Source organism: Solea senegalensis, linkage group LG11 (assembly GCF_019176455.1).
Source record: "Solea senegalensis isolate Sse05_10M linkage group LG11, IFAPA_SoseM_1, whole genome shotgun sequence".
In the NCBI taxonomy this organism is placed as follows: domain Eukaryota; kingdom Metazoa; phylum Chordata; class Actinopteri; order Pleuronectiformes; family Soleidae; genus Solea; species Solea senegalensis.
The window spans coordinates 17,295,603-17,319,806 of record NC_058031.1 but is presented as its reverse complement, the minus strand read 5'-3'; the positions used below and the strand labels follow the sequence as shown (position 1 = coordinate 17,319,806).

General features: G+C 41.9%; 1 protein-coding gene across 2 annotated transcripts in view; it reads right to left on the bottom strand.

The window, feature by feature from the left end:
- Positions 1-329: 329 nt before the first annotated feature.
- Positions 330-24,204, bottom strand: part of sema3h (sema domain, immunoglobulin domain (Ig), short basic domain, secreted, (semaphorin) 3H) — a 53,601-nt gene continuing 29,726 nt past the window's right edge. For both annotated transcript variants that reach the window (XM_044038749.1, XM_044038750.1), the window contains exons 9-19: positions 23,850-23,964; positions 12,474-12,543; positions 9,403-9,547; positions 9,147-9,236; positions 8,433-8,562; positions 8,143-8,231; positions 8,004-8,045; positions 7,151-7,308; positions 6,197-6,258; positions 5,776-5,918; positions 330-4,539 (exon numbers count right to left, since the gene is read on the bottom strand). In XM_044038749.1, coding sequence (XP_043894684.1) covers positions 4,093-4,539; positions 5,776-5,918; positions 6,197-6,258; positions 7,151-7,308; positions 8,004-8,045; positions 8,143-8,231; positions 8,433-8,562; positions 9,147-9,236; positions 9,403-9,547; positions 12,474-12,543; positions 23,850-23,964 — 1,491 coding nt within the window. In that variant the 3' untranslated portion in view covers positions 330-4,092. The remainder of the gene's footprint in view (positions 4,540-5,775; positions 5,919-6,196; positions 6,259-7,150; positions 7,309-8,003; positions 8,046-8,142; positions 8,232-8,432; positions 8,563-9,146; positions 9,237-9,402; positions 9,548-12,473; positions 12,544-23,849; positions 23,965-24,204) is intronic.

Genomic DNA, 24,204 nt, shown 5'->3' with positions numbered 1-24,204 from the left:
CGTGTCATTTCGTTGACCAACCTGTGGGTTGTTAGTGTCACCTGAGAGTCATAAACACAGTCCGTTACTGTGTGTGAATCCTACCGGCTGTGACATCACCCGTGAGGATCTGAACTCTTGCGTCAAAGCTCGCAGTGTCGCCTATTGGACAATACTTTACCAGCTGTCAGTCACTGTTCATATGCGCTACATGGGAATATCATTTACAAAATCAACATCATGTGCTGTTGCAAATGACCCTCTACAGTTCACATACAGTTGGGTTTTGTGCGTAGTTCAGTGTCAGTGGGTGTATTTGTTAGGCCACAAAAATCACACGACACAAATCATAATATTTTGAAAGCAGACCGATACATATTTACTTAGAGAGGAACAAAGTCTCTGCACAAGAGAGGAAATCATTTGACGACAGTTTCATTGCGTCTGCAAAGAGCTTGCACTGGAAAAATCACAAGAGACTAATATTGGCACCGAGTCGTAAATACAACACTACAGAGTGAAACACACACAAGGCCATTGTAACGGACGAGAAGCAACTCCGCACCGCGTCTTCCAAGGAAACATTAAACGTTCAAATGGTCCACTATAAAAATGCCGTGTAGTTCTGCCTCGACCCTACACGTGTGGCGTTAGATTTAACACATACACGTATATACACACTTTAAACAAATACAGTATATGCACAATATCCACAAGCTGGAGTGCACACAGACTCCATTATTTTTCTTTTAGCTTGTTGGATTTGGTTCATGCCAAATGGGAGGGTGGAGACAAAAGTACCTCAAATTCAATTCACTTGGGCATCTATTTACATTCAAAATGGACGATGGAGACCAAGGGCATGACGTTTGTTTGTGCGAGTTTATTAATTTCCCCAATATAACCGATATAGCTCCAAGTGCCCACTGCCTCGTCTGACAGAATGCTATGAAAACATTCGTAGCATGAAGAAATTGCATGTGACATTAGTCGAAACGATGGAAAAATGAAAGGATGTTTAAGCGTTACAAGCCAGGTCATCAGTCGACGATCATTTCACTTTCAACATGAACATTAGGCACCTTGTTTCAGTTTTTAAGAAAGGCAAGAAGGCTGTTTGATGTACAGACGAGTCTCGGACCCTCACACGGTGACTCATGTGCTCTATTTATGTTGTTAACACCAGGAAACATGACTGTAGCGCAGCTCTGTTAACAGCACTGACAGCAACTTGAGAACACTTCCCCCCCCCAACCCCCGATTATATTAACCCCATACATCCTAGGTTTGACATTTTCACCACTGCAATTCCTCAGAGTCACATGCTCACACATAAACCCACTTTCTTTTGCGTTTGAAACACAGAAGTAGCCCAGCGCGAGTCAGGTCTTTCATGTGGTTAAACTCGAGGAGCCAAGCCCACGTTAACTCTTTTCTCTCATTTAAGAGACATTTTGGTTTGTTTTTCCACAGCATCCAGTGTGTCCCAAATCCATTCCCACGTGCACACACGCACACACGCACGCACGCACGCACCTCTCAAGAGGGACCATTAGTGACATTGACATAATGCTTTCCATAACCATAACCCAATCTCCTACAAATCAAAGTGTAACCACAATCCTAAACCTCATTCTGGCCCTGATTTTAAACCAGGTCAACCCTCCATCATCCATTTTGTTGGCCCACCAGCCAGAACAGCAAAAGAACTGGGATCATATACATTTAATATGCTCGGCATCATCAAGTGGGACTAAAATAAATATATAAATAAGCGAGAAGCTGTTATTATTGGAGTGAACTAGAGAAATGTTTTAATTCAGTCAGAGTGTGTGGCTTTCTCCTCCTCTTCTTCCTACAGTTTGTATCTGTTGTCTTGAGAAGCAGAAGAACAAAGTGTCAAATTTTAGTTCCCGCACTTTACAGCCCATTTAGTTTTTACAGTAACTAGATTCCCTGGCTGTCCACAGACACAGGAGAAAGAGTGCATTCAAAGATCTACAAAGAGAGAGACCTGCAAACACGCTCACATGTTAAGTGTTTACTGTCGTTTGCGACCTGACGGGGGAGCTTCCAGCATTTCCCAAAAACTGAAACAAGTATTTCCACTGCACATGAAACAAATAAATACCACACAAAGCAGCAGAACGTTAAATAGAGATGGAACACGCGTTGTTAGTTTTAACATCTTAACATCAAGCACAAATCACAATTTACTGCCTCTGCAAAGTCAGTGAAGCCGCTCTGATCCTCTTGACGCCAGTCATGTTTCGCACTTTCTCAAGTTCCAGCTTTATGTGGTAAAGCTTTCTTTATATGACACAGCAGGCCTGCTTCAGCGTTCACAGCGAGATGTCAGGGAGCAGCACAGCCTGCACCGGCGTACCTCCCGACGCTCACAACTGGCCCATTTTTTGGGTCCTGAGCCATAGCTTGAAAACATGTGTGCTCTTCTTTGTTCCTTTAGCAGTTCAGTTTGAAACACGTCCAGGTCGTATCAGAGATGACTGCACATCTTTAACCAGTGATTGAATGTGTGTTACATACATGAACGTTCAGATTTTACTTGCTGCAAATGTGAATTCAACACTACTAAAAAAAACCCGTCATGTGGCGCGTCACATTTATCTGGTAGTACCAAACCTGTTTCTGAAAGGTCTGTTTGTGCCTCATGACGTAACAGCAACGTGAGATTTATTGATCTCTCTCTAGACTGGAGATGACGTGCAGGCGTTCCTTCTGTTTGTAAAGAAAATAAACATGAACATGTTTCCTAAATCTGTCCACTGTACTCGCGTCCACGTGTGGGGAAACCAAAGCTCAACACTCAAAATAGGATTGACAAAGCACAGCAAAAGCTTTGCTTACTTACCCCCCCCACACACACACACACACACCTGCACTGAACAGCTAACAAGACTGTACCAAGATGTTGAGGGGGAACATAATGGAAACATCTCTTCTGCAACACAGAACACTAATGACCTGGGAAAGTTGCTCCGTAACCTCCTCAAAGCAGTCACTGCAGCTCTCCGTCTTTCATCTCAGCGGCTGTGGTCAGTCACTCATATTGTGGTCAGACTCCGCCCATCTGAGAAACCCAACAAAGCGCTCGCTTTAGGTGAACTACGACATTGTTATATGTTCGTCGGGGACAAACTGCATAAAAGTCAAGTCAGTGCTGTGCTGCTGTGTGGCGCCTTTTGATTAGCAATCATTTTCCAAAAAACAATGCACTCATCACAGAGAATATTAGATAGTTGTATCAGTGATGTATAATTACTTCTTTTTATCCTACGCACTCACTCACTCCCTCACTCATCTTCTTAGGTGGTGGGGGGGCGCTCTGATTGTTTATCTCCAACAATATAGCTCTTTATTGAAAAGGCTCTTGAGCAGTCAACTCTCCACTGACTCAAGTGTCCTTGAAACATTACTGCATTGCAGAGTAACATTTCATAACGGCTCAAGCATTTTCTCTCAAGTTTCCACACAAGGAATGTTTTTCTTTTTAAACCTCCTGAACGTAATGGAAACCAGTGTTTGCCTGAAAGTTGAAAATCAATCTAAAAACATCTGGTCTGTTTGGGAGAACAGTTGGCTGTGTGTGATTTGTAACTAATTGGCAAAGACATACACAAACAATAATGGTAGTCCTTTAAAGACAGCAATTATTCATTAGGGTTTGTGTTTGTGTTTTGTTAAACCTTTTTTTTCCTCTCTCTGGAAAGAATCCAAATCCCAAACATTCCTTTAAATTGTCCTTGTCACGACACAGTCAGACAAAAGTGAGTGATGTGGAAATGCGGTTCATGATCCATTCAGCATGCTCTACAACCTTTACGCCTTACTTGTATTTATTTACAAAGTCCGTGTCCAGGTCAAACCGCTATTCACATCCACCTGTACATACTTCAGTTTGTTTAGTAGCTTAGTTTAAAAGTTTCACACCATGATGAAATTATGCCTTTTTTCTTTGTAGATAAGTGCATGCGTCTGTCGTAGTCTCTGTACATACAGTATGTGTGTATAAATTAAGTGTAGGTGTGTGTGTGTGTAGTATTGTATATGTTAACATGAATGTGTGTGTGCGTCTCCTGCTCAGCGGAACATTCAAGCGCTCCTTGGCGCTCTCTGCTGGTGCTTGCTCCTGCTCTTCCTCCCTGCTGCTCTCCCTCCCCCTCCTCCTCCTCCGTGCTTGTGCCTCTCCCCTCTCTCTTTCTCCTTGGCTGGCTCCACCATGATGTCACCATGGCGACGGTGGTTGCGCGGAGGGCGGTATCCCAGAGCCCTGCAGTGCTGGCCGAGGTTTCCCGGGTGAATCAACGTCATCACGTCCTCGTACCACGGCTGCGTTCCCCTGCTCTGATGGGATGAGCTGGACCACGGAGAAAGGAGGTGATTGGCCGACTGGCTCCACACGGCGAGGCGGACGGTGACGGCAGTCCAGTGGTAGCCATGCTCCTCGACCTGGCAGTGGTAAACACCGCCGTGAGACAACTCTGCTCGACGAATCAGGACGCCCCGCTCAATGACCACCAGCTGGTCACCTGTTACCACCTGGAGACAGAGAGAGAGAGAGATCACGCAAATTTGGAGCTTTTCCATGTGTTCACATGTGGCAATCCTGGCTACATTCACAAAGTAGTGATGAAGAGCCCACCAGTGACACTCGGCCCTGTTAGTGTAACTGTTAGCAAAGATGGCGGACACTGTTCTGGGAATGAGGTCACGTCCCACTACGAGTTGGTCTAAAAAGTGTGGAATTAGTGTTGCAGTTTCAAGCCTCTGTGTCACTGGATGGCACGTAACAACAAAAAGGATGAAGATATTTCTAGACTCAGAGGAAACATAGGTTGGGAAGCACAATTTTTCAAAAATGCTACTCCTATTCTAGTAATACAAAGCTAAATGCAAATTAGTGAAGTATTCCTTTAAGGTTAGAGGTGGTAGCAGAACACTCGCTCCTAAAGTTTCACCCCTAAGAATCTGACCTCCTGTGCTGAAGCCTCGGTCAGTCACACTGCCGTCTACTCACATGTGCTGGTGTTAACAGGAAACTGATTATCTACTCTGTATTTGTTCAATTATTTTAAGGAAAGCACAACTGACGAGAGACAACAATGGAGAAAAGTATATAAGCAAGGATTTTGTTTATGAGACTGACGACAAGGTGAAAGTGAAGTTTATCGCAGGTGTTCACCGAGATAATTCTTTCACAGCTGTTGTTTTGGCTGATAACAACCAACCAGGTCGTGAATGCACGTCAACTGTGTCATTGTGCCAAAGCTGGCCCCTTTCTGCACACCCACTCTAAAACACAGCTCAGGAGTTTTCAAGAAAGAAAACAAAAACTCGGAGTGTTCTAAGCTCTAAAATGCCAGGGAGTAGACGTGTTTTTAAAGGAAAACAGAGTAATGTGGATGTAGCCTGAGGATCAAATTTATTTAAGCTCTTTTCACCTCCTCTCCCTGTCCGGTTACACTTTCCCCAGAAGTGAGCCTGTAAAGAAGTGATGCAGACAGTCTGTCTCGGCTTCATGCATTGACTGACAGCTGTGAGCTTCCACCCATGACTCGTTAGAAGAACAACACTCTGCAGTGCTGCCAGGCTGTTTGTTCACCGAGTCTTTTTAACAGAGGCCTTCGACACCTTTCCAAGTTCGGACAAGCTTTGGAGAAAACTCGACGCTATTTCTACTAAAACATTTATGGGAAATGTTACACTATCTTGCATACTCTGTAATACGTAAGTTTAGGAAACAAATAAAAAAGTACAACAGTGAATTGTGTGTACCTGGTTTAGTTCAGGACTGTTCTCTCCAGCCTGTTTGTACCAGGTAACGGCAGCGTGCCGGGATCGCGGCAGACACTCCAGGTAGGTGCTGTTTCCCTCGGCAACCATCATCACTCTCTGCTCCGCCTCCACCTGCAGCACAGCTGGAAGAGAAACACATGTGACCGGTCAGTGAACTGTGTTCACTCCAGTGACAACAAGTGAAACATATTCTGCGGAGGTCTGTTGACATTAAATGTACAAGTTCATTTTAATCAAGTTGTGTTTGCTCTCTTCTGTTTTTCGGAAAAATGTGTTGTGTTTGACATTTTTAAAATATAAAATCAGTTTCACTCAATTGTGAAATGAAGTTACTTTGCTGCATATTCTGTGTTTAATGTATTCGTGAACAAACATGTTGACAGGTGAATTGGTTCCTCACCTCCCTGCCTGACACACTGAGTTAGTGGATCCTCCTCCTCCCCTAAATGACGAGCATTCCTCCTGTGGAGCCAAAGTAATACACTTAAAAAAATAATGTCAACCCTTGAGTGGCTCCAAGAGGCCCCAATGCAATTAAATCCTTCTTTCACTTGTGGGTAAGAATGTGAAGTTTGCCCTGAAGGTGGAAGGTAAAGAACAAGTCATGGGGTAATTCAATCCTTTTTTTGTCCCGATACATTTCATGCTAATCATGCTATCAGATTGTGTTTGCCCAGTTAACCCTTTAACACCGAAGCCTCAAAATGTCCGCCTTGACAAAATGTCATGTGAGTAAGTGCTTTTGCCCATTTTTCCAGAATAACTTTCATCTGGGGAGTGATTTACAATTTACTGTATGTTAAAATAGTGTATTAACAATTTAAAATGAAGAAAAACACTGTAGTTGTAAATGAACACCAGATGTTGTGTGTTAAATTTGTAATTTAAAACAGTATCAAACATATTTAAAGTAACATTTGTTGGAATCTTTGTCTCACTGTGCAAAAACAGGCCAAAAAATGGCGCTTTTTCAACTCTCTCCTCTCTGGTGACAAAGACGCTGAATCGCCGGCTTCCTGCAAACACAAGTTGGCTTTCACTTGCAACATCTCAGCTTTCAGAAACCTTTGGAATTTTTCCACAAATCTATGCGCAAATGTGTCGTCTTCAATGCGGTCGGTGTTAAAGGGTTAAGATTTTGGCTGACGGTGATACCACTGGAACTCAAAAAATGTGACTCCGTCACACAAACATCAGCAATTCCAATTTTTGCAGGGGAAAAAAAATCCCCCCCAAAAAAATCATCAACCATCTGTTTGCTAGGAAATGTAGCCAGTAACTGAATAAACAGTATAAAATAATAAGACCAGCGATAAAAATGTTGATCAGTTCCACAGAAATTCACCATCCCTACCTGCGCACAGTGGGCATGTAGGGGCTGCAGGCGTGGCCGTCCCAAGTGCAGTATGGATCTCTGGCCAGGCAGCACTCAGCGCAGGCCTGACCGTACAGCTCACACTGGTACAGGGCCAGCTGAGACACTCCCTCCCTGGAGCCCACAAACAACCACTGCTGAAGGAGGAGAAGGTATGAAAGACAGAAATACAGATGAGGAAAGAACAATCATTTGTAGAGTGAAGGGTGGTTATATAAAGCAGGTAAGAGGAGAAAAGAAGAAAAGAAGAGAAAATAACGTCAGTGTTAAAGGGGCGCTTTCGGTTTGCTCTCATAAAAACACACTTGCAATGTAACAGCTAAACCAGATTCATCCTCACCCTCTGAGTCACACATTCAACTCACGGTGTAAGAATGCCACTGCATGTGTGTGAGTGTGTGAGAGAGGACTAAAGACACATGTAGGGATTCTTGATTTTAATCTTGTGTGTGTGTGTGTGTGTGTGTGTGTGTGTGTCTCTTTGTGTGAGCTCAAGATTCTTTTTTGTTCATGAAACCACGACTATTTTAATAATGCAAGCGCTCCCTCTGTGTTTGTGTGTGTGTAATGTACGTGTATCTTCTCATTACTGCTCTGACTGAGGAGGGGTAACCATAGCAACTGGTGATAAAGCTGTCCTTAGAGATACAAGGTGGAGATGTGAGTGATAAGTGTGATACTGTCTGTCTGTGTGTGTGTGTGTGTGCGTGTGTGTATGAGTGAGTGAGTGAGTGAGCGAGTGAGTGAGTGAGTGTGTGTGTGTGTGTGTGTGTGTGTGTGAGATTTGGAAGTTTGAAAGTGAGTTTTTGTCTCTGTCTCTTTCATCAGTTACCTTTTTCTTTGAGAGTGTCATGGCTGTCACAGGTGATTTGTGCTGTGAGCAAGAGAGACCAACAGTCAAGTTTACATCAAACTTAACAAGACATAAGAAACTGCAGACATTCAGACTGACACATAGTTGTTTGCTGTACCTGAAAGACCTGCAGTTGCTCCAGTGTGACCTCCTGACTCTGACCATGTTCTCTGGGCAGGTGGATGGCTTTCAACACTAGACCAGAGTCTGCGGCAACAAAAACACATTCAAAAGGTTTTTATTGTGGATAAAAACAACATACACCTCAAGGTTACTGCACCTCAGAGAGCATGGGAGAAAAAGTCACACACACACACACACACACACACACACACACACACACACACACACACACACACACACACACACACACACACACACACACACACACACACACACACACTCTACCTGTGCCGATGAACAGAACATCGTAGGTGCTGTCGATGGCCTCCACTCTGTCCACCAACAGTTTACTGAACTTGTAATGGACTCCAACTCTGACAAGGAGGGGGCGCTCTCCCAGTGGTAGCACATTTTCCTAAAGCAGTAACAAGTTTTAGTGATCTCAGCATTTCAGAAAACAATGCAACATGTCATGTGTGAAATAAGTGTTTGTTAAAGTGGGTGTAATGTGATAAAAATGTCTCCTCTGAGTTTGTTGTCACCCCCATAGAAAAAAATGTGTTACTCACCACCTTGTCAAATTTAAATGATTAAAAAAACTTGCTATGTGAGTGCTATGTGGGGGGAGTGGGGGGGGTGGGGGCACACAAACTAAAGCAGGTGGACATCACTACATCCGTGTATCGCTAAAGCATGATGTGTGTTGTACACATATTATTGCACACAAACACAGCAGTCATCTCTTTCTCCATCAGCCTCTCAGCAGGAGTCTATTCTTTCTGTTCTGCACTTCATTTTCTCATCTTTAGGAATATTATTACTACTGCCCCAAACTCTTCACTCCACAGGCTTCTCGTGTCTTCCGCCACTACTTTCTAACATGTATAATGTGTGAAGAGGAGAAGGAAGATTTTTCATCACAAATCACAAAAACGTGCTGCGGAAAATGCCTCAATTTAACCGAGAGTGTCATGAAATAAAGTGAAATCTCAGCTGAACCTGCAGTAACGGGTGTGTTCTGCTGAAGAAGATGACGTCGTCCGGATACTCTCTCGTCGAACTGTAGCTTCCGTATGTGCTGCTCGGACACTGAGAGACACGTAAAGAAAGGAAGACAGAGGGAGAGAAAGACAATAATGTGTGAACATTCTTATTTCACGGGTATGTTCCGATATAGATATCACTGTACATTTGTTAACTTTTATACTTTCTTTGTGTGCATTTGTGCGTGTTCTATATTTACTTATGAACTTACAGTTCCAGGTCGGGGGTAAGGCACCTTGCCTGTAAATTCTGCCCACTTATACTGAGGCCCCTCCTTGTGCAGGAAATTTCCCTTGAACGCACGAACGATATCCTCCATTCGATAAACGCACACCGCCGAGCCATTCAGAATATCACTAAGGTTACACAAGAAAGAAGAAAAGAAAGCGTATTAGTCATAGCTGAACACAATAGATGCCCTTTTCATGTAAGCGCTGATGACACTGTTCTCTATGAAAAACACCCGAGCAGAGGAAACCTTTGATGAGTTAAGGAGGAACAAGAACTGCATGCAGGGCTGCTGTGAGTCACTGTGGCTTTTAAAAATTGAACACACCATTTCAATGAATCTGCTCCAACCTAGAGTTGGGATGAATGAACTGCTTTTAGCACATTAGTCCACACCACAATACATCCTATCCACTGTATGGTTTATGGCTTACAGTTCTGACAACGTGCGTCAGAGTGAAAGATTCCAGCACAGCTTTATGGGAGAACGGCTAAAAACAGAGCAGAATAGGCTGTGTTGTGATGAGTCACCGGGGTTTCACTCAGTTTAGTCTTCACTTCTTCATATAAAGGCCAGTGGTTTCAGTAAAGAGGTTAGATGTTGTATATTAAACATCCAAATGAGACGAAGCGTTCATGCCAGTGTCTAAGTTCAACAGCAGATCCTCTGCAAAGCCAACATAGCTGACAATTACATCTGAATACAATTTAAACTATAACAAATCCAGTATTAGCGCAACGTGTATTTGTACCTGTCAAACAAACAAACCGTTCCAAATAGTTTCAGTGACAGTCGGCCCCATAATCCTACTTAGGTTTATTTATTTGAACTTGAACTGCACATTTTGCAAATATCTTTTGAGATATAGTTTGAGGTCTCGCTCGAGTATATTTAACAAACTAGGGAAAGCAGTGAGAGAGTGAAAACCTCCATCCAGACTGCCATGTTTCTCAGATCACCCCCTGAATGTAATGATAATCTACATCCCTGCGAAATGTCATCAGCATCTGTCAGTCACACTTTTGAGTTATTCTGCTGACAGACAAACTGGGCCAAAAACATAACCTCTTTAGTGGTGGTAAAAAAAAAGAAATGCCTCCAGCTCCACCTGTGACCATAGATAATGTGTGGATAAATGGATGGATGACTGCTAAATAAAAAAAACTGAACAAATGCGCTGACAAATGGTAACACAAAATGAATGAAAACACATCTGTGTTCTTTCAGAGCAGTAACACACTGCAATGAAATAAATCTAATCAGCCGTGTCTTCTAAAAAAAAAAAAGAAAATATAGAAAAAAATATACAATGAAAACAAAACAGAAGACAAAAACCCTTTGTGTGGGAGATTCTGACTGTGCCACACAGAGAAGTGTCTATTCTAAACGGAGTGACCCTTCTACACTGCAGTGCTGTGGTTGGGACCCCACCCTGAGTGATCCTCTGGATTACTGTCCGTTCCCCACTGAGATTCCACACTCTTTCCAAACCCAGAAAGCAACTCCCTGCCTGCCTCATGCCAAATGTTGTCATACGTCTGCCGTTGCTACTGTAGAACTCTGGCGTCCACCTCTGAAACTGGGTTATTCTCAGAGCGTGTGGTGCTGTGAGTAAGTTTGGAGGAAATGACAGACTATACACAGACTTATTCACTCACTCCTTCTGGATTTCAGTCACTTCGTTTATCCGTGCACTTTGAGCGATTTGTTGGGCCGTGCATCTATCTGTTCACCTGTCATCTGTCTCTGACAGTGCCAGACTTAATGAAAGCCTTCTCATCTCATCATCTCATCATCATCATCAAATGTCTGCGTGCCTTATGTCGTGCATTCCTGTGTTCACGTCAGATTGAACAAAAAATATTTTTCTCTTCCTCTGCCTGGGATCAAGACATTTTTAAATTCACTTAGCAAATGACCATGTTGCAGATACTAACAGAAAGCATACTGTTCCCTCTAATCAAGCCCATGTCAGCATTGCTTCATATTTTCATGTTTTTCATCACTGCAGTTTACACAGCCTGTAGTTCCTCTGTAAATTCTCTGTAATTTCATCTAGTATTTTGACCCCGGTACACTTTTTGACTTCTTGACTTTCTTCTCCTCAAAATCTCATGGTCGAGAAGTTGCTTGAGGTCAAAAGGGGATTTTATGGGTTGTGTCCTTTAATGAGAGAGAGGTTTGCAGTTTCTGTTTGTGTGTGAGGAAAGTAAAATTTGAGTCAAGCTCTAATCTTGGATGTCTCTCTCACACTGACACACACACAGAATGACATGGGGCGTTCACATCATGTCACAGATGGTTTTCTTGACTGCGTTTCAACTCCAAACATAATGGGGAAAAAAAACTACCGGAAAAACGCACTGAATGTTTTTCTATCTTCTCCACATCATAATCTTCATAATATTATCCAGGATTAGAGTCAACGGAAAGAAGCACTGAAGAAAAGTCCGCTCAGTTTCTCACACTCTCAAATGTGAACTCTTTTGAGGATGAGAATGTTCGGATTCTGACCAGGGGAAACCGATGGATTGAAAGAGGAGTGAAGGAAGCATCTCTGTTAACCTGGAGAAACCGTCACTCAACAACTGGGTCAATTGTTCAACTTAAAGACTCTCCAGAGAGGTTTCAGGATGAGAGATAAAACATCTCCAACTCCAAGCAAGTCGCCTACAGCTAACTACAGAAAAATATCCATGCCCCCCTTCCTATAAGTAAAAGGAAAAACCTGATAACCAATCCAGCTGTCATGGAATTCCTTTAAATGTGTAATTGAATTACTTACAGTACCTCCCATTGCCTCTCGGAGCATTGATAGAGCTCAGCTGCCTTAGGCTCAGGGGTTTTTCAGTGTTTCCACTAAACAGCTGAGTGCAAATATAGTGTTACTACAGTAACCCAAGCAATCTGTGAAGGGACAACATTCATCCACCCATTGGAAATGCAAGACATTCCCAGTTCCTCCCAGCCACCACCTAATGTGCTAATGTTACAAAATACAATTTCAAAGTAACTCAGCTAACTGATGTTTTGTATATTACAGACGCACATACCTCGAGGTGGTAAACAGACCATAGATCAGAGGGTTCTTCTTGTCTTTCCCCTGAAGGATGAAGATGTCCTCTGGATGGAGAGAGGAAGATAAAACATTAGCTACGCGACACAGTAGAAAACAATAAGTTGAACATTACTGAAGAAGTATTACTTTTGTGGATGATGTGACAACAAACATTATCTCTTTAGGACCTGAGTAGTCCCCATGAAGACCAAAACCTGGTCCTTATAAGGCATAAATCAGTACAACAGTCTAAATTGTGTGTTTGGGGGTGCTGTTTGGTATTCATTATGTGGATGCTCTGTGTGTGTGTGTGTGAGAGTATCTATCAGTCTGACTGTGTGACTAATAGCATCGGGCGTGCTGGCAGCATGGCTGACTGGCTGCTTGTAATGAATCTGTAGCCATTAATAACCGGCCACAGTGGGAGAGCCGAGCGCTGATTCTGCCACAGGAGAAAAACACCTGCTGTCACACACACTAACATCACACCACAGCCTTCACTCTTTATTTAAAACACAAGGGAGCACATGTGAGGAGTTTCTCCCACTTTGGTGTGGCAGCAACCGCAGTTGCTAACCCAGCTTAATCAGGTGGAGTGTGGATTGCTACTCTATCACCCTCCATAATCTAATAAACCACAAACCACTGGCTAAACTTGATGAAGTGCATTTAAAACTAATTGTGTCAGAAAACTGCAGATACATAACACATGATTGCCTGATCTTCAAAGATTTGATGATGCATCTTTGGATTATATTCATAAAGGCTTCATGCACTAACTTGGCACAATAGCAACAGCCTGGACTGTAGCTCGGAACCACTCAATAACGGCCCTGGTAAAAATTAAAATACCATAAAAATACATCACACAAAGGGATAAAGGAGCTTGATGTAAGACATTTGTTGTATTAATATGATATGTCATCAAATACGAAGGAAATATGTTAAATTGAAATACTGCCATTGCTGATTACAATGGTACAGCCAGTACACTTCAAGGGTTCAAGGGTGCAAACTTTGAGAGGAGGGGAAACAGCACTTTTTAACGCAGTATTTTTTAATTTAATTTAGATTGCAGGACCCATTTTAAAGGCGACATAGAATGCTTGTATCACACATATATGTTAGTGATAGAGGTCTACTTACATATATTAAGTTGTTTTCATGATTAAAAACCTCCTAATCGCTGCAAACGAGCCAATCAAAATATCTCCTCACTGACGCTCTCGTCAGCCGCGCTGTTTCAGACCAAAACCACACCCCCAGAACGTGGACTGTGTTGTGATTGGCCAGCCAACGAGAGCTTTTCTACTGTCCTGTGATTGGCCAGGTACCTGGAAGTGACGTAATAGATAGGCCAGCTCTCAGATACACAGCTCCCCCTCTGGCACGGTGGATGCTCTGCATCTCAGCAGCTGCAACGAGAGTAGTTCTTCTGCGGTTGAATGTACGCAACTGGATGTGCCCGGACTATAGTGCCCGCATCAGGAGGCGCTTTGGTGGTGAGAGGAGTGGTGAGGATTTCTGATGACGACATCAAATTAAGGAAGTGCCGATCCGCTTCGCAGAGCCCAGGAAAACAATACAACACTATTTTCTCAGCAGTGGCTGAACTGTTTGTTCTGAAACTTTAGGGTTTCATAAAGAGGTAATGACGCAGATACACACACACAAACGCAGCGTTAATTGGAGCTTCCGGTCTATGTCGCCTTTAAAGGCGCGTTACATAGCCTACATATAGCCCCTTTAATTAAAGGTACCCTGCAGCGTTTTCACCATTACTGACACAATGGAGTCATGCTTTGGTGAGCGTGGCCTGCATTTCTTGGTATCTTGCACTGACTGAGCATCGGTTAAAGCCAATCAATAACAATAATAATAATAATAATAATAATGATAAAAAAAACTGCACAACCTTGACAGACTTGGATAAAGAACACCAAAAGTCAAAAGAAATTGTGTGTAACAAACAAAAAACATCTGCTCTTCCAAATGATCCATGTAATATGGCTTCTCTCCTCAGGCTAATTCATATCGTTTTTTAAAATCCCAAATTACACTGGAAACAAAGTGTGTCACGAACAGATGAAAATATTAATGAACAAACAGAGAGGAATACTGGCAAACAAACCAACTAAAAACAGATGGCAAATTATTTAGCACATACAGCTTTTTGTTTGTTAGACAACCCCATATGTTGTGGTGATCAGCTCACAGACCCTGTCCTCTTCACATAATGTATTATTTATTCAGTTTGAGGCAGAAGCAAAATTTAAAAAAACTTCAAAAATCAGCCATGAGACTGTTGGAGGCAGCAGCCATCCATTTCACACTGTGTGGGTGTGATGTGTTTCGGAGCAGATTTCTTGTGATCAAAAACATTAACACTGATACATGAAGTTCAAATGATTTCTAGCTCATGTTCATTATTACACTCACTGTTTTCCACTTGTCTGCTGTCACAGCTCAGCCTCCATTTCACACTTAATTAGAATCACAACAAATCAAATATTTTCCGTCTCCCACTTTTATCTCAAGTAAGGAGTCTTTTTTACCGTTAATCACAAAAGTAGAGAAGAGCGATCATTGTTTCTGGCATGCTGTGATAATCTATAAATATGTGACTCGACTTGGCTGCAAGGGAAGAACTTTTAACTATCAGGAACTGAAAAACAAAACCCAGGCAGGTTGATGAGGAGATACAGTGAGTTTGGCAACCTTTGCAGCAATAAAGAAAAAAGGAAAAAGTTTTGCTTTTATTCTCCTTTCTTCTCTTCACTACTCTCATCTTTTCTCCTCTCCCACACTGAGCCAGAGATGTTGCTGTGGTGACGGAGACGACGGAGAGCATCACTAGTCCCACATTCCTGTTGTTCCTGCTGTTTCAGGTGGCCTATACGGAACGACAGCCCTGCTGGAAGTCTAATCTCACTTCATCTCACACACGCATCATACAAAGGTGCATATATTCCAAGTGGTGATACAAAGATTTATGAATAAAAAAAAAGACATAATGTGAGCGTGTGAAGCTTTGTTGTTGTGCTTCATCTCTTTTGTAAATTCACCAACAGAAACAAGATGCAGTCACTCTCCTTGTGTGTGTTTATGGTTTACATACTTGTACGGTAAAGCAGATTAAAGCAGATAGTAATCTACAATGTTGTTGACATGACCGCAAATGTTGGTTCCAATATGGATGCCAGTGCAAGGTAGCTTCTAAAAACACGAAGACGAACAGACGAAGAAGCAGAAAAAATGATTATGACCCACGGCTGTCGTCAGCAGGGTCATACGTATATTTATCATCCAACATTTCATCTGCGTCACTTTTTCCTCTTCCTGCTTTTTAAGTACAATGAAGTCATCTTATTTTGCACCTATCTTTTAATTTCATTTTCACCAGTTCACCTGGAAGTCACGCTTTTTCTTATCAGTTCAAGCAAACGCTCTAATCCACTTTCATTAATCACAACTTTTATCATATCTTCATTTTGTGCTTTCATGTTCCTTGCGCTTTCCCCTAACGTTTTTGTAATGTCCTTCTGATCTATTGCTCTGGATGATATAGACGCTGTTTGGTGAAAGGCATTTATCCACAGCAACTCAAAGTTTATTTTATAGGAGGATTGAGACAGAGTCAAAAGAAGGGCACCGGAGGATTGACAGCTACACCTGCAGAGCTGAGATAATGTCTGCAGAGGTTTGTGTACATTTCAGTCCAGATAAAGGAGTGACTGGTGAGAACATGATTTACTGGGTGATTGGATTGTGGTGAGATAGAATAAAAGGACACGTAATTACCTATGTCTGTGTCATCCAAACGACAAGTTCACATGTAGTCAGACCATCTCATTTGTTTCTTCTCTTACAAAAAGAGTCTTCATTATCTTTGTTTGAAAGCTGTATGTTGGTGCTGGGAAATGGTAAATTAACTTTTTGCACAGCAGTGCAAGGACAATAAAGAGTTCAGTACTCAGTGTTCAATGTGTGCCTGTTGTTCTTTTATCGATATCTCTTGTATATCGTTAAATAAGCACTGCTACACATTGATTTCCCTTAGTAAAGTCACCTGCCAAGTTTGAAGCCTGTCAAACCACAGCCTGCTATCACTGCTGGAGGAAAAGTTAAGAGATTACCAAAGTCAGAGATGTTGCAGTTAAGATATTTTAGTCAGGACTAAAGTGAAATAACTAATTTAACCATCAACTGAGCAACACTGCTTTGGGTGGCTTAAAACAAACTTTTAATTAAGTCACAATGTGTCACTGAAGTAAACGTACACCGCTCGCTGACGAAATATAAATGTCGTCTCACTCTGTAGAACACCACATGAACGTGCTGTGTTTTAAACGCATGTAGAAGTAAATACGTTCATTTCAATATTTTTGTTTTTGAAAAAGTGCTTTAACTTGATCCAAACTTTTGTAATGCCAGGAGGGTAAAAACTCCCACCACATGCTTCAAAGTTTGTCAGGTTGTCTTTCTTCCCAGCTTCTCACTGTGGATTCAACTCAACATGAAAACAAAGTTATTCTGTGGAAGACGCAGCCAGAACAACATTTTTCTTTTCGTAGTCTTTGAAGAAGACGTTTCACTTATTTACAGCTTAGGTTGGTAAAAATTCTCCCTTATCGCTATGACAAGCTTAAATCCTGACAGAATTTAGTGCCATTCCAACTTACTTCTACATCTCCGCCTGATTTATTGAACCGTAATGTCTTTTAGTATATCATTAATCTTAAGCAGGGGAGGGAAAACAAAACACGCACATTAGCCACAAACACTGAATGCAGGAAATATATGGCCAGTCTCCCTCTGTCTTATCTCAACAGGTGAGTCAAGATGAACATTTTTTTTTTTTAAAGTTGACGCAGGACAGACTGTTAAATATGGCCGTTAAATCATGTTGCAGTTACAGGCAAAGTAATATTTTCTTTTTATTCTTTCTTTTTGTTTTCATCTTTACGACCCCATCCTCTTTCTCTTCCACCGTCAGGCAGCTGCCCACTACTCGTCCTGAGGTGCTTGTTTCTCTTTTTCTCTCTTATCTTTTCATCAGGTGCTCATTCCTCATCACTTTCTACTGAAATTCACCTGAAGTTCCCAGTACCCCACTAGGCGTCTCTCATCGTCTTTGTTTCTCTCTCTTTTGCTGACCCACTCAATCTCCTTCCCTCCCTCCCTCCCTCCCTCTCTCCCATGATCCACCTTCCCTGAATCTCTCCCTCCATCTGTCTGTCTGGCCTATTTTCTCTGGAGGATTGTTCTTGTGTCTTCTTCTCTAAACAAAAGGGGCTGTTTCCCCTGAAGGGAGATAGTCTTGTCTAGCCCGCAGACCCGGAGTCTCAGCCCCTATCGTTCTCCTCCTTGTCCTTCTTCTCCTTGTAATCCTCCTTTTCCTAATTGTCTGGCCATAGTCCTGGGGCAGACTCCTCTGTCCTCCTGCTCACACTTTCCCTCCCTCCCTATCTAGCTTCCCTGCATGCCATTAGCTAACTCCCTCCTCCTCCTCACCTTTCTGTCTTAATATCCTTGTGGCCATCCACATTAATTTGCCAATAATAGCCCTGCCTGCAGCTCGTCTTGTCCTTTAACCCCCTCAGCTATTGGCCTTATTCCCTTTGCCGTGCCACTATTTTATCTGTGACACATTTTCCCTTCTGGCCATGGCTGTTACCTCCATCTTCATATGTCTTATATCTTAGTTTTTTACATTTGTGTCTGCATTAAGACGGCCATTTAGAAGATGCCTGCTCCCCCAGGAAAGTTCCCTGACGCACTTTGGAAAGGGAGGAGTGAGCGGAGGACCTCTCTGTTTGTTATAACCTGTAGGCTCACCATAAGATGTCACTATGTCTTACACACTGGACCTTTATAATGGCCATTAGAAATAGTCAATAGCTTTTCACACAGTTTACTTACTATAGATAAATAAATGTGTTAAATGTGTAAATGATTGTGCCCAGCATGACTCCTCATCTTGTTATTTTCTCCTTTCTCCTCCTACTCCACCCTTCCTCATTAACCCCATTCCTTCCCTCAATGTCCTGTCACCCCTCACATCCTTTTAGCTTCACTTCACCTCACTTATCCCTCCTCACTCCTTGAGAGGAACGGCTTTTTCTGTGTCCTGAAGCGTTTCCTCACTCCCCTCCTTCATTTCTCTCCATCTATTGTGACACTTTACTCTGAACAACTTGTTAGTACAGAAAATTATTATATATTTTTTTAACATATGTCAGAGATGTAAGAGTGTGTGGATGATCTGTCAGGTCTTTGTTACTTTCAAAACTTTTTTCCTTTGTGCTTTCTCTTCAAGGATCTCCGCACCAATTAATGATCTTATTCTGCTATCTATATCCTTGCCGGTGTCACTTTCAGGTTGTGTAGCTCAGGGGGAATATAAAAGTAATAGTAGGGGGGAGCTGTACTAGATATTTGCATATTATATTTGCAAATGGATAATTCTGCTAAAGCTACTGCTTAAAAAGCCTTTAATCTTATCAGCCACATCTGATGTATTCCTTTCTCCCTTTTTCATACTACCTGTGTTCTGACCAGAGCTCATTTGCCTCCATCATTACCTTACTGCATCATCATCATCATCACCCTGCATTACTGAACTGAATTTGTTTTCTGGCCAAAATACCACCTCAGTCCTCCTCTTAATCAGCTATTCCTTCCCTGTCCTCCTCCACCGTCTCTCTCACAGTGTGGGAACAATAACAATAACATCTTTTCATCTCCTTCTCCTCATCGGAGCACTGCGTGTATTTTCCTGGACTCGAATCCCTGGTCAATGCATTGTGCTTTAACCTACGCTCTTGTCTTACTTGTCCTTCTTTGTTTTTCTCCTCCCTCCTATGGGAAGTAGCCCCTCTCATTCCTCCCTCGTCCCCTTTATCACTCTCCTCTCTTTCTCCTTTTGATTCACTGGGTTTCCTTTCAAGTTTCACACAAGCTATGATTGATTAAAAAGGTTGAATGGAGGCGTCAAAACATGATTCATTTTCTTTACAATACATGTTTTTATACCCACTTGAAATACAATGAGTAAAATAGTGAAAATGTATTTGTTGCATTAATTGGACGGGGTGACCTATCATACATTTATTTAGTCTACTTTATTCACTAAATTAGATAATACAAAGACGTGGGTAGAAATAAATTGTCCATAAAGCAGCAATCTTCCTGAAAATGTCACACCTGCTGTCCAGTGCCTGGAGCATATCTTCTTATTCAGGTGTTAAACCCTTTGTGTCAATAAATCTATAATTAAAGATCAAAGCGGTTGTCCTTCTAACAGACATCCTCGGGTAATGAGTCTTAAGTACACAAAAGCCTTAAAACAAAGTCACAGCAATGACAGCAGGTGAAATTAACTTTTACTCAAAAATATAAGTCATTGGGTGGGATATTATTTCATATGTCTATCTGTTTTCCCCTACACAATCCCCAGTGACTCAGTGGATAAGGCACCAGCCTCCTAAGCCAGGGATTGTGGGTTCCAGTTCCATCTGTGGTAACTGCAACATCTACTAAGGCACAATATCCCATTATCAGTGACTATGGACAATATCAATGATTGTACAAATGTGTCCATTGTCAGTGTGTTTGTGTGCGAGTGTCGCAGAGAGAGAAACAATACAAGGAGCTTGGGAATGTGGAAAAGTGAGTTCTCAAACCACCTCTGTATGCTCTGGACATTAGTAGCAGTAACAATTGGTACTTTGACTGTATCTCCATAATCTGTGGTTTAAACTTTAAAGTATTTTATAAATACAGTATATCCATCTCATATACAACATGAAAGACTGATACAGTTGTTTTACCAAACAATAAATAAATGCCCAATAATGAATCTGTCTTAAAAAAGGTGTGGTCCAGTGAATTGCTATCTTGAGGCAGTGAAAAAGAAACATAACAGGACAAAGAAAACCCTGGTCTCATCATGGTCTTATTTTTGTTTCCTCTGTAACAGCATCATATGAATACTTTATCCTTCCTTTGCCGTCTTATGGTTTGTCTATCAAAGTCTTTGTGGTTCCCCAACCTCCCTTCTTTTCCAACACAAGTAGTACACAATGTGACATGTACAGTATATGTGACGGGTACTGTCTTATGTCTGCGACACTGAAATTTATTAAAATATGATAAAAAAAAAAGAATTGTCTCCTGAGTCTTAGTACTGAGTCCGGCCATAGAGCACTGTTGTTTCCCACTCTTTAACCTCAAAGCATGCCCACCCACAACAGCAACAATGACCACAATGCACAGCAGCAGTAAACAGCAGTGAACCGTTCCTCCGAGTTGAACTTTTCTCCAGATGAAGATGAATCACTTCCACTCGCCTCTTAATTGTGGTTGATGAGGCTTGGTGTACAACTTTACGCAAGCGCCGTCGATAACTAAAGCCAGACACATTTACAGCTCGCTGTATGAACATGGCCCAAACGTTCCTGAACAATAACTTCAAAGCAAGTCTCTCCCATGAGTCATTCCATGAGGCAATCATGCACCCGATGCTCCGATCAAAACAAGTGTTGTTGAAATCAAAAAGCCATGCAAGTTCTCCATATTTAACAACCCAACACAGGGTTTGTTAAGCACAGAAAGAGGAAGAGGACACCACACAGGTCAGTCGATCATAGGTGTGATCAGGTCTACATTGCATGACAGTGCTTCAAAGGATAGTATGAGAATGGCCTGCTTGATATGGCGATAAATGTTAAAATTATTGAAAATTGATCATTCAATGAGAACTGGAACAAAAATAGTTTTTTTAAGTTTCTTTAAGGTCAGCAAAAGATTAAAAGTCAATGTGTTCAATGCATGAGGATTAGGCTTTTATGATCTTGCAACTGTAATTGTAATAATCTTTGTCATCATTTTATCTCCCACGCCTACTGGGATTACTTATGTTTGGTTTGAGAATATTGCGATACAAGAATTAGAGTTCTTGTGTAAAGTGTTTACTTAAAATTCTTTGTCAAATTGTGACCTCTATGGTTGTTTGTGCAGTCTAAAATGGATCTGCCCCACATTTGTTTCACCTGTTAAAGCAGCAACACAGTCACAGCTGAACTAAATCTACACCTGAACCTAAATACTTACAGAATACACACAAAGACACAACCACACATACAGGTTTGTGCAGCTACTCTTCTTAGGACACTGCATTGACTTCTATTCATTTGGACAGCGCTAAAAAACGGTTATCCCTAAACTTAACATAACCTGTTAACACTAACCTAACCATGACTCAAATCTTAGCCTTAAACTTAAACATATAATTGTCAGAGATGAGGTTCTGCTTCATCAGGACCAGGTTTTGGTCTCCAGGAGGACTCCTGTTCTTGACAAGGTAACAAATACAAGTACACATACACACACAGAGCCTGGTGGGATTCACTGCTTTGCCGTTTAAAGGGACCCGCAGAGTGTCAAGGTTTCTGTGTGACAGAGCATGGCATAAACACAACACTGACAGCATTCTTAACCTGATGGATTAATCTGCTGTATATGGGCTTGTGGTTTTGAATGAGTGTGTGTTCTGCTAAAGAGAGTTCACAAACAAATTTGTACGCACCCTTATCAGATTTGTAAAATGTGGCCACGGGAATGCTGGCCAGAAATGTTTACGCTCCCGACAAGTCAGAACTGTCCCTCAGACGGGCTGAAGCTTGAGAATGTGCATTAACAGCTCTGTGTGTGTTCAGCTAAGAGGAGTCATGCTGTTTATTCTGAAAGACTAAAGTTTACAAAAACAAGTCCCATCTCCACAAAGCTCTTTCTGTTTTTGAATGGTTGCACAACAGCAAGAACCCCAAATGTGGTTTGGAGCAAGTCATCCATTAGCCAAAGTCCAGTTTTTTCACTTTTGGCACGTGTTTCATGACCACATGTGTTCAGGACACCAAAGACACTAGTGAGGTTTTCTCCTGTTCATCTAACGTGGGACACCCAAAATCAACTGTGAGTCGTGTAGTCTTAACTCATATAATGACAAAACCCCCAATGTAGAACTGTAGATCTTTGCTGCTGTAAAGTCACACTCAGCAAAGTGGTACTCCAGCAAGCTGATGTCCTAGTCCAAGTTTTTTTTACAGTAATCCAGACAGAAACGTTTACAGCTGATTGGTCTTTCCTTTAAGTTTTTGTTTGATTAGTTTAGTTTATGAATTTGATGGTGCCATCTCAAAGAAGAACTATCTGAATCACGTGAAACCACGACATTAAGCAACACACTTGGAAAACCATGTGTGACTCCATCCTGATAAAAATCTTACAGCTCATAACTGCAGTCTGCAAAGCCTTAAAGCTTTGACCCCGAACACTCTGCGAGAATATCAGCCTCTTTAAATGCTGTGCCACTGAGCAGCCTACAACAGAAATCTGACAAACCACCTGGAGGCAGGTGGTTGACCTTCATAGACATACAATAACATGTTAATTATTAATGGTGTGAGAACACCTTTGAAAATAAGACGGTTCATCTCAAGGCACTTATTCTAGTAAAACAAATGTTTATAATGTGTGTGAGGATACGCATGACCAAGAGTTTAGCACCAGAGTTATTCATCTAAAGATATGAGTTCAGATTGACAAACACAGAACACAGACAGAGGCTAACAAACCCTAATTCACTCATTAAAGGCTCATGTTGTCACAGACCTGCTCCTGTCACAAACACACATACACACACACACACACACACACACTCACTCACACACATATGCACACACATACAGTCCTTGATGTTGAACAAAACCTCAGCAACAGAATGTTAAGGCTGGGGCCAGTTGCTGTGGTTACCAAGGCTGAGGCATGAAGAGGAACCCAAGGTGACCATCAGAGCTGTTGATCTCCGTGGTAACAGTGGAGACATGCAGACACAGACACAGATGCAGACAGACACACAGAGACTGAGCCTGTGGTTGAGCACTTCTAAGATTCTTCAGTCTCTGTGTCACCTCAAAATATTTAAACCAGAAGTTTCTGCTCCTCATAAACCTCTCTCTCTCTCTCACACACACACACACATACACACATAAGTTTGCACAGCTATTCTTCTTAGGACACAGCATTAACTTCATGTGGACAGCCTAACCAAAGCCTTCTCCTTAACCTTAACCCCAAGTCAAATCTTAGCAATAAGTTCTAAAAAAGGTCAGTGTGTATGCGTGATAAGGTCCTAAAGATAGAGCAAATACAAGTACAGGCACACACAGGCTCTGATTCTGAACTCTGTTCTTTGTTTATTAAGTGTTTTGTGGTAGAGCTGCAGATGTTGATGAGATGAGTGGTTGAGGCCTGTTGGATGTGATTACTTCTGTGGTGAATGTAATGCCTTGCTTGTGTGTGTACTTACGCAGTTGGTTGAAGTGTGTCTCTAGACCATCTGGTCCAGGGACTGAACACACCATACGAGCTTTCTGGAAAGTGCTCCACTTATTAACCAAACTCCTCTGGCCTCCGATGTCATTCTATTCAAAAATGAAAAAAGATGAACAATATTACAATGCGTAAAGATAAGTCTCTCAGCCATGTCTTTGTATTGTTGTCTTAAATGTGAATCTTAGGGAGACATGCCATCTTAAATGCATACGTCTATACAGATCCACACAAAGAGTCATAAAGTACAAACATTCACAGAGTATCACAGTGGAGCAGAACACATATACAGTGCCTAAAACTCAGACTTATCTATACAAGCATGCTGGAAC